Here is a 10,490-nt window from a genome sequence, read left to right on the forward strand (position 1 = left end):
TATACCGGTATTTAAAGTGCATAGTATATTAAAATTACTGCAGTGAGAAATTCGTTTTCGTGTGAAAAGTTTGAGCGGTCTCTAGTGGTGTGTTTCACGAATGACAAGTGGTGCAAACTCTGTAGGCCTGCCCTTATCTGCTAAGAATAAACGAAAGTGAGTGCTAACGACCACTTAGTCTTTTACAATAATCTTTTTACTCATTGAATTTTAATATATACATATGTAACGTGTATATTGAAGTAACGTTAGACATAATAAACGGGAACAGCCTTTGCAATCGGACATGTGAAAACGCATTTCAGCTTCGTGGTTTTTGAGCCTCTTAGTGGCTCGTAGTGAGATACGGGTACTTACGTCACCCCTAATAGCTCTGGCTCTGCCCCTACCGAAACCCGCTGGACTTGTGTTGTGACCTATTTTTTTTTTTACAGTCTATGGTTGTGACAAGCTAGTAAGTGACGGAAGTTTCTAATCTTTTGACTTTCCATCTAGCTTATTGTAAGTCATTTTATATGATAGTTACCGTGCAGTCCTTCCTTAAAGCTGTGTAAATGAAGTGAATAAATAGTCCGTTGGTCAAGCGCTGCCCTACAGCTTACTTATTGAAAATATGTCATGTGGTGTGAAAGCCATTTAGATAGATAATAAGCAGTGGCTTTAGGAATGCTCTTAGAGACAACACGTTTTCAGCATTTTGGCGTACTTTACAGAGATAGAAAATATTCGGTGTGAGGTTATTGGGGCATTGCTGCTGCATTTGTAGCCTGTTTTGATGTTTATACACATTCCTGTAATTACTTCAATGGGCTTTATGTACAGCTCCAATAACTTAACTTACTTCCTGAACTTTAGCCAGCTCCTTTGTTTCTTGTCTGCCATTATTGGACAAACTGATTAATCCAGGTGTGCCTGACCAACAACAATAATCAGACACACCTAGATTCATTTGTAAGAGAATTTGTACCACATAGAATCTTTGAAAACAAAGCTTTTCTTGTTGAAATTGAAAGTTTCCTCTTCAAGTCTTTCTTAAAGGAATGTAAGTTATGGTTTAAAAAATAAATAAGCCATTGATATTTAGGGCTCTAAGCACAGAAGGTATCTTCACATTAATTTGAAATTGTCCTGTGTCATCCTTTTAAATTTAAATGTTGAATATGGGTCCACAAATGCTCCACACATATGATCAGACCCTAACTTCAGTAAAGATTCAATATGGATTTTGCTATAAAAACCACATCATAAGATACATTTAATTGTTAATTTTCTGATGATTGCCACTTGTGGCTATATTAATATAAAATGTTGCTTTCCCATTATTTTGTGCACCTGAACAAAGATTCAGCTTACTGGGAAGTTTTTAAATATTAAATGTGAACATTTTCTTTTTTATTCAGCAGGCAATTTTAAGGTACATTGGACATAACTTTATCTAATGAGCAACTATGAAACCTCCATTTCGTCAGCGAACGGAACCGTCACGCTTTCTTTTTAAGAGCATTGAGCAAAACCCGACAGTGAGAGACAAATCATTCTACAAAGGATGGGCTCGCAAAGATCTACAGAGCTTTTTGCAAGCTTTGAAACTACAGAATAATTTTGAAGCGGAGTTAGATCTGACTGAGCTTCAAAAGAAAGTTCCCCAACGTTCTCTCAAAGAGGTAAACTCATTGCCATCACCCAAAACAGATTAAGCCGGATGAACATGCACATGTCCATTGTAATGCAATTACTGCTTGGTTTCAGATTGAAGACCTGATAAAGTCCCTGAAGTCACGTATGCTGCAGAAGGTTTATCTTCAGGTTCAGAGTCAGAGGAGGGAGTATCACAAGACTAAGGTTCCCATTGAAATCTGGGCAGAGCTGGTTCAGAAAATCTCCAGATCCCATGAGAAGACTATTTCCTCTGCCTTTTCCCAGGTCTGTATTTGACATTTCAATGTGGAAATGCACCTGACACCTACCCTGGAAATCCAGAGTTCTCACGAGAGCACAATTTAAATTTGCTCAGCTAGTCACTCTGGCATTGAGTGATGACACTCATTAACTATGCCCTTGTAGCCGAGCTGCACCAATCACATCGGTGTATCTGATATAGCTCGCCTCTGGCCTGCGCCTAAACAGATGACGACAGCGGTGTGACGTCGAAGTCATTAGAAAACATTGCAAGATGGCTAATGATGGATAATGTTTATATTTGACAATAAGGTTGTGTTACTTATGATACTTTTGAACTACAATGATACACGCAGGTGTGTTACATTGATGCACATTGAAGTTCAGCAATGGATTCTTCTGTCAATGATCAATCTCTTATGACTCTTATTTATGACAAACCGTATACTGTATTTTACTGCTTTATTGCCTTTTATCACCGTAAAGCAGATCAAATGTTAACAATTTTTATTTATTTTGTACTCTGTCATCAGATGCTTGTTATTGCTGCCACAGAGCCCTGTGGCCTGATGCACTCTGAACCTCCACACCTCACCAGCCAAACACCTGCTTTCTCCAGACTTTACCCAGTTCAGTCCCCTAAAACCCCCTCTCGGCCTTCCGCCTCGAGCATGAGCCCAAATCCTGGCGTTTTCACTACCTCAGCTGCATCTCTTATCCAGCCTGACTCTAGTTCTAATGCTGTTGACCATATTGGCAAATTGGATAATGCACCAAGCAGTTCGCCTGTAGTGCCTAACACACCTGAAACACCAACATCCTCGCAGATGACAAGAAGCCCAAGCCTACTACAATCAGAAGCAGAATCAACAGTGTCCAGTCCTGTTTCCACTGATCCAGTGTCACCATCAGTTTCCACAAATAGTCACAATCCAGTTAGATTGGGACTGTTAGATCACGATAACTTATTATCCAAACCAAGAATGCTGAAGTGTGTTATGAATTTTGACAAGATTTATAAATATTTAAGTGGCGTTGGCTCTACAACTGGCAATTCAGCCCTTACTTCTATGGGTATGTATTATTATGATACATTTTACGTATAATATTCTATTATGATATTAAAAAGTGGAATAAATGATACTCTTCGTGGCCATTTTACACACTGTCCCTGGAATGTGGAAGTTAGATCAACTTAAACACAGTTTAAAAAGTCTCATCCTTTATTTTGTCTTTAAAAAGATTAGAATGAAAGTCAATGAGGATCAATGTTGTTTTTGAACCCCATTGACTTTCATAAAAGTCAGTCAGCCGATCATGTGGGAACGACATGAGGATAATTAAATAATGACAGAATTTTAATTCTAGGTGAACCAGGTGAACTAGGTGATACATATGTGAAAAGAGCTTTATTTTTCCTCATATTTTTGCACATTCTATCTGATATGTCCTCAGAGAGTGCAGTGCTGTTGGATTTGCTGATGTGTTTGCCTGAGGAGCTCCCCTTACTGGACTGCAAGGAACTTCAACATCACCTCCTCCAGTTACACTCGCAGCTCTCCAAAACGGCTTCTTCTTCAAACGCCCCATGTGCGAATGTAGCTGATTCTACTGTATTAACACAGAAACTTAGGACTACTGCTGGATCCTCCACTGAGTCTGTCACAGAACCAGCAAAGGACAAAGACTGGGCTACGGCTGGCACCTGTCCTCTCAATCCATTGTTAGTTCCAGTAACCTTGCTGAAAAGACTGTCTCTGGATTCTGAGAAATGATATGCTTATCTGAACCCCTTCAGAATTCAGCTGAGCCTAAGTAACACCCTGTGTGGGTCTTATGTTTCACTTTTCTACAGGTTCAGATTTGTTCTTTTGTTTTGTTTGGGAAATGTGTGTGTATAAAGTATTCCTATTATTTCACTACATTTGAGTTAATGATTCTGTTAAAATACATTTCTTATATAAATAAATATCCAAGACATAAAACACAAGATATAAATGTAACATTGAATATTTAAAGTGTCTACATCTTCAAATTGTTGTGAATGTAAACAACCATTTATTGCAGTTTGTATATTTTCAGTATTATCACCACTAGTGTTCTTGAGTTTTCATTTGCTAAAAAACAACAACAGTGTATACTTTTCTCATTTTGAATGCAATGCAAATAAAAAATTGTCAGTTAAGAGATGTCATTTCTTAAGGAAGAAAAATATGTACAATGTCTAGTTTTAGTTAACTAAGCAGTGTTTGTTCATCTAGTCATTCTTCCATTCATCTCCTCATTGTGCGAGCTGTGGTTATCACTGTATTATTGTATATTAAACGTCTTAATTTAGTGTTTTAAAAAAAAATCATTTCAATTGTCATTACTCACCCTCATGCCATCCTAGATATATATGACAATCTTTCTTCAAATGAGAACAACCCTTTTTTTAATATATTTTTTAGAAACAATCTCTTCCAGACCAAAATGCCAATCTGCATATTATAGTGCAACTTAATGTTGGATGGATGTGTGTGGGGGTAGCTGAGTAATGGGAGGATTTGGAACCAGCTGACCAAGTTTGAGATCTCTATGACTTACAGTCTCTGATGCTTTTTGGCCAGAAAAAGAATAATTGGTAAAACAGAACACAATACTTTGGTGCATGGACCCCTAATAAAGAATGACCTTTAAGCATCAATACACGGGTGAGTAATATGGTTATACAATGACCTATGAGTTCCATTGCAACAGAGGTCACATCAAGTTAAGTGATGTTATTTGCAATGTTATAAAAGGATATTAAAGCTCTTATCTTATCTGTTCCGCTCCCACATTGGCCTGTATAACTCACCATCCCTCACATTGTTTGACTGGCTGCTGATGAAATATCTGAGATAAAGAAACTCACATGCAAAACATTATAGGCTGGGGAATAGAAAATAATGTAAACCGAAAGGACTAGATTGAGTGGTGGAATGTAGAGTAAGAAAGCCCTATGAACAGTGCTTTCGGAAGAAAAAGGGGTGTTGCATGTCTGTAAATTGGAAAACATTGAAAAGTACAAATAACTAATGAAGATACTCTGTTAGCTCATGATGTGTTCAAAATCTTAATGTTTAAATCTCTATTTGATGTTTTCTTATTGCTCAGTACACAATAGCTCAAGAATATAATGTTGTTGTTCATGTATTCGATTAGGTTAAAAAAAACAAGACACCTAAACCAATTGAGAATATAGATATTTATTTATTTTAACATAAGCAAGTGTTAATTTACAAACGCGTGCAGTATAATGATAATAAATAATTTGTGGAGTGTAATGATAATAAATAATTTGTGGTTAATATGTTATTTACAAACCAATTCCTATTAATGCAATGTCATAATGAACAACAATAATAAAACATAAGGACACCTGAAGGAGCACTAACAAAGTAAAACCTGTAAAATTATATAGTTCTACACTACATTCTTATTTTGCCACCTTCGTTATTTTAATAACATATCTGAAGGGTAGCAGAGCATTTCTGAAGTTTCACTGCTTCTCTTCATCATGTAATAAAACACTATGTTCGGACAATGTTTGTCACACATCTGAGATACAGAAAATATGCACAATTGTAAAACAAAATTTTATGGTATAAATAGAACTCTTTTAACGACTGAATTGAGATTAATACATCAAGACTGGATATTTTTAAAGCATCAAAGCAACAAATATATTAAATATGTCAAACAGAGCCGTCCTACTTGTGTTAAATTCCATGCATTTAGAATATCCCACTTAAATTTCAAATGATGACCGGATCTGAGGTCTGTCCATTTTCAGCTGTTAAGAGCAAAAGACATAATGAGGAATTTTCTAAAAACAATGATAATGATGCTACAATCCTTACAGAAAGAAAGAAAAAACAGTGCAAGAAAAATCACTGGCTGTTTGTAACAGGTATACCTTCTGGACATCATGCAGTTGTGCAGTAAAAGGAGTCATAAATTAAAATGTATCCTTTATCAACCCTATGGCTGCAAATAGTAGTTTTAAATTTGTTTACTTTATACTGACTGTTTGTATGAACAACATATGCTGATACATGTCTATCTGTGTATCCTGTCAGTACTCACAGGCTGATTTCTCTGAAGATAGCGGAGAGGAACAGGATCAGGTGATACATTCTGGGTGTAGAATCGATCCGCAGAGAAATCTGTTCTTCCTAAACTGTCCTGCCTCTGTGAGTATTCTGGATTATCATACGTGCCAGCTGGAAATACAAAAAGGTATGTTGACTAATCAGAGACTTGTTAAAAAATTACATTTATACTCAAACGGGGGTCTATACACAACGTAAGTTTATTTTAGATCAGACTACAGTGCTCTTATTGCACAGGAAGGCAAAATGAAAACATATATTTGTAGAGGTGTAGAGATCTAAGTCTTTAATTCTCCATAGTTTATGGGTGTAAATGAGTGATTTATGGTGTGCAAATAATGTACACTCGCTAATATTATTTCCCATAATGCATGCATTCGAACTGCCCAGAAAAGACTGCGCCTTTCTTTTTGAGTTGCTCTATTTTTTGCTAGTAGCAAAAAATTCTGTATCTGAAATACCAAACAGATTGGGAATGAATAAATGAATGTTTACCTATCAATTCAGGTTAATACCATGTGTTTTATGTAACTTTTTTTTTTCTGAGATAACACTACTGTTAACACTAATTAATTGTGCACAACAATAATTTGGTGAATGATTCAAATGTTCAGTTATTTTTTTGGTACCTGATGTTTTCTTTTGTGGTGGCCACTCAAAGTCATCATTTAACCATTCTTTCACTAGCTCTTGCTTAATGTCTTTATTCCTGTAAGTCAAAGAAATAGAGTTATGGACAAGAAGACAAAAAAAACATAAGAACACCGTCTTTTTTCCAATACACATTTGGAAAATATGCTGTTTTCATTAAACCTGAGAGATTGCATATCCCAGATTTTTAGAATGACCGTCAGAAAGTTTTGAACAGTCCACAGATTTAATGACAGGATTGTAGCCCTCAGCTACACGATAAATACCGCTAAATAAACAAATAGTATTTGAAAATTGGCTTCAGCCCCACTAAACTTCTGCCTAGCCCCCCTAAAAATTTGTGTAGGCTACTACACAAATTCGTGTTCGCTTTAGTCTTGTTATAATCAGATTCAGCGCGTTCTTCATCTTTATCCGCAGCGGCGCGGCGGCGCCGAGCGAAACATCACGTCAGAAACAGATGACAGGGTGTTGTGTGTGTGTGTTCATCTGAGCCTCATTGGTCTGTCACTGCTCGTCAATGTCAGAATATTTGAGATAACCAATCAAATCAAAATAGGCGTGCTTTATGTTCACAGTCAGAAGCTGCTGAGCGCGAATTTTAGCAGAGCGACTCGACGCTTACGGTCAAGTGCGAGATAAGATGTAAGTAGCTAAACTAAACATTTCATATTTGAACATTTTTAAGGTCATAAATGTTAAACGAATGACAAAAATAATCAGGCAAACTAATAAACATTTTGATCTGAAAATAGGCCGTGACTCATGTAATGTAGGCCTAATAATTAGTTTATTGTCATTGTGAGGGGACAAGAAACATTAACAAAGCTGTTTTCAACATGTAAGGCACAAGATTAATAATGAATCTGTACATGTTGAGAATGAATATAATACAATTTGTAGCCTTCAGTAAATTAAAAAAGCTCAGCTTTAGGAGGGGAAGAGACAGGGCAAGATGAGGAGACTGAGAGAAAAAGAAAGAGTGATGGAGATGAGGAGAGGGCAGGTATTGACAAATGATATAGGCTACTCTGTCCGCTATTGTTTGAAAGCCATTTCTTATCCCTTTTTTTTTTTGGCCTTCAAATGTCTTGAACTGCACATATCAGATAAATAAAAAAAATCGAACCCCCTAACAACCTCAAATTTAGGACCTCCTTGATTATAAAGCCCGGTCTACGGCCCAAAGCTCAGCTTTAGGAGGGGAAGAGCCAGGGCAAGAGAAAAACAAAGAGAAAAAGAGTGTGATGCTGATGAGGAGAGAAAAATGATCAGCTGCCCACTGACATGGTTTTCAACCTGTCCAATTTTTTGGCCTTAAAAACATCTTAAAATGCACATAGCATTTTAAGCATTTTAAATGCAATTTTCTCGGGGGAGCCCCCGAACCCCCCTAACTAGCCTACCTTACATTCGGGACCTCAGTGATTATAAAACCCTGTCATATGCATGTTAATAAAACTAGTTAATTGTAAGCAGTAGACCCTAAACTAAAGTGTAACTTATTGTAAAAAAAAAAAAAAAAAAAAAAAAAAAAACTCATTGGCTGAGCCCCCCTAAAATCTAAATCCTAGAATCGCCCCTGAGTGCGACTCAGACTGGATATTCCAAAAATATTGCTAAACTGAACAGTTCTGAAGTTTCATGCAATAGCTTACCTTTTCACCGTCCGTTTGGTTATCACGAGATAAGCTGTCAGGAATGCTATAGTTATTACTACAATGGCTGCCACTGTTCCCAATCCGGCATATAATCCAACCTTGAGCACCTGGAGACTGCAGTCCTCTCCCAAGTACCACTTAACTTCAGTTTGGTGGCAACTAGAGCAAAGATGCATTATAAGTCCTTTTCAATTTTCATAAAGACATCTGTGCATATTTGTTACTATTGCTTTGTAATTGCTTTTGTTTCATTTAGATCATTCCAGTTCTTTAGACTGGTCTTGCACCAATCATTGATCTTGATCACATGAAATATTTCATCCTATCAGAAGGATTCAAACTTTTGATATTGCTTACACACCAATTTAAGCATATATTTCTATTTCTATAATCAAACTCGGGGACAGATGTCCAATCTTTTAACCACCACCACTATATAGATAAATAATTAAATATAGTTATGATAGTACGTACTGGCAGGTTGGACCTTGTTCATCAACTGCACAGGTGCCTTTGTTCATACACAGTTTTGGTTCAGGATGATTGTTATTGCATGCAGTCACACATGCAGTCACTTTGCCCTCCGACAGAACAGGAACAAAATGCTTTCGGAAGGCTTCAGTAAGATTTTGTGTAGCCTTAAGACACACCTCTTTGGCCGTGGAAATAAAGAGACAGTCAAAATAAATTATAAATACAATAAAAGTAAATAAATAAAAGTATAATCAATTGCCTGATTTTAATAGAAAATATATGCTACTGTATTTTTATTAATTTTTTTTGGCATCCCCAAATTATTTGTTGGTCTCTCTGTATAGCTTACCTCCCAATTCTCTCCTTTGTTCACTGAAACCTTTTAGAACCTTTTTTGACTTTTTCTAAGTAGTGTCTTGGTTTCTAGTAACAATTCAATTATTAAAAAATGTGAATTCTCATTGATAATGTATTGTGCCCTTTTTCTGATTTATGCATTTGTGCTTTATCTCTAAAATACAATGCAGTGGCCAGTTGAAAGTTATTTGTGTAAACTTTAAGTTTTTGCAGAACTGTGATTGAAAACATGCAGAATGTTTTGAATATTTCAACATCAAACATTACACATTAAAACGCATTTCAGTTATTTCAGTAGTTCACTCAGTACTTAAAAAATAAGATTTTTGTTTTTTGCCTAGACTCGCAATTCAATGAAATGACAGAACTGATTAACAGTAGCCTATATAAATAGCACTATTCTTCTTGCCCCTAGAACAATACGTTTACTGAAAACTCACCATTGATTTCAGACTTTGATGAAGAGGTATCAGTTATGTTTCCTACAATAGAAAAAAGGACAAACATATATTAACAATGCATCTAATAACTTCAGAATATATAAAGGGAGGAAATGCATGACAACCTACCTGAACTGTTTTGTAATTCTTCGAGAACCTTATCCACCTCTTTAAATATTTCTTCATAAGCATTGGCTGCATTTCCCTCGTTTTTAATGATAAAAATAGCATCATGCTTAACTTTCAGACTAGCCATATGATTTAAAGAGAGAGAGAGAGAGAGAGAGAGAGAGATAGACAAAAATATAAAATCCGTCCTTAAATTGTTTGTTTTTTGTGTTTTCAAGCTGTATAATTAAGTTTATTTTTTAATTGTGGATATAATACATAACAATAAATCAAGTTATTATACATGTTTGGTTTATTACATTTTGCATTGTTACCTTCGTTGATCTGCCTTCAAAGGCAAGCTTCTTTTTCCTCTATGCCTATTTTGTGTTATCAGTCCACCAGGACTTTGAAAGGACAAAAGAAAAAATGCAATAAGACAAAGTCGTACATTATAAGGGCATAAATATAATTACAAAATAGCTTGTGCTATCAAAGTAGATGAATTACCTTATAATTATGTTATCCACACTCACAAAATTCGATATACGGGAATAAAAGGGGTTAACCTATAATAGAATGAAAATGTATCTGTTATATTTCAAGTTGTAAAAAAATTACCTCCACTGTTCAAAATAGTTTGTGAAAGTTTTAGATACTTATGTAACTTTAAAAAAATATATGTTAGCCTACTGCATAGGTAACAACGTATGAAACAAAGAGGCATCTGCAAACAAATGATTAAAAGCTATAGCTTTTCTCAG

At 35.8% G+C, this 10,490-nt stretch overlaps 2 protein-coding genes across 6 annotated transcripts in view; one reads left to right on the forward strand and one right to left on the reverse strand.

Annotated features, from left to right (window-relative positions):
* snapc2 (small nuclear RNA activating complex, polypeptide 2) overlaps positions 1-4,470 on the forward strand; it is a 66,360-nt gene extending 61,890 nt beyond the window's left edge. The window contains exons 1-5 of one of the 5 annotated variants that reach the window (XM_079605165.1): positions 245-454; positions 1,401-1,664; positions 1,750-1,923; positions 2,433-2,973; positions 3,355-4,470. In XM_079605165.1, coding sequence (XP_079461291.1) covers positions 1,449-1,664; positions 1,750-1,923; positions 2,433-2,973; positions 3,355-3,674 — 1,251 coding nt within the window. In that variant the 5' untranslated portion in view covers positions 245-454; positions 1,401-1,448 and the 3' untranslated portion in view covers positions 3,675-4,470. Of the gene's footprint in view, positions 1-244; positions 502-1,400; positions 1,665-1,749; positions 1,924-2,432; positions 2,974-3,354 lie in introns of those variants that run through there. The other 4 variants (XM_079605167.1, XM_079605166.1, XM_079605169.1 and 1 more) reach the window with 4 other exon arrangements.
* Positions 4,471-5,110: 640 nt separating this feature from the next.
* On the reverse strand, positions 5,111-8,990 carry LOC306994580 (mucin-17). Its single transcript, XM_079605175.1, has 5 exons — positions 8,822-8,990; positions 8,345-8,506; positions 6,665-6,744; positions 6,010-6,146; positions 5,111-5,716 (listed from the first exon to the last, which is right to left on the reverse strand). The coding sequence occupies exons 1-5, from the start codon at positions 8,866-8,868 to the stop codon at positions 5,672-5,674; spliced, it is 471 nt and encodes a 156-aa protein (XP_079461301.1). The 5' UTR covers positions 8,869-8,990; the 3' UTR covers positions 5,111-5,671.
* Between the last annotated feature and the right edge of the window lie 1,500 nt (positions 8,991-10,490).

This window comes from Phoxinus phoxinus (genome assembly GCF_949152265.1).
Source record: "Phoxinus phoxinus genome assembly, chromosome: 2".
Lineage (NCBI taxonomy): Eukaryota > Metazoa > Chordata > Actinopteri > Cypriniformes > Leuciscidae > Phoxinus > Phoxinus phoxinus.

What these genes read in the sequence shown, in the direction of transcription:
- LOC306994580 (XM_079605175.1), bottom strand. Translation starts at nt 8,868, where the DNA reads ATGAACAAAGGCACCTGTGCAGTTGATGAACAAGGTCCAACCTGCCA. An exon ending in GAACAAGGTCCAACCTGCCA is followed by an intron (nt 8,507 to 8,821) that starts GTACGTACTATC and finishes TCTTTGCTCTAG; the next exon opens with TTGCCACCAAACTGAAGTTA. An exon ending in ACCACAAAAGAAAACATCAG is followed by an intron (nt 6,147 to 6,664) that starts GTACCAAAAAAA and finishes TTGTATTTCCAG; the next exon opens with CTGGCACGTATGATAATCCA.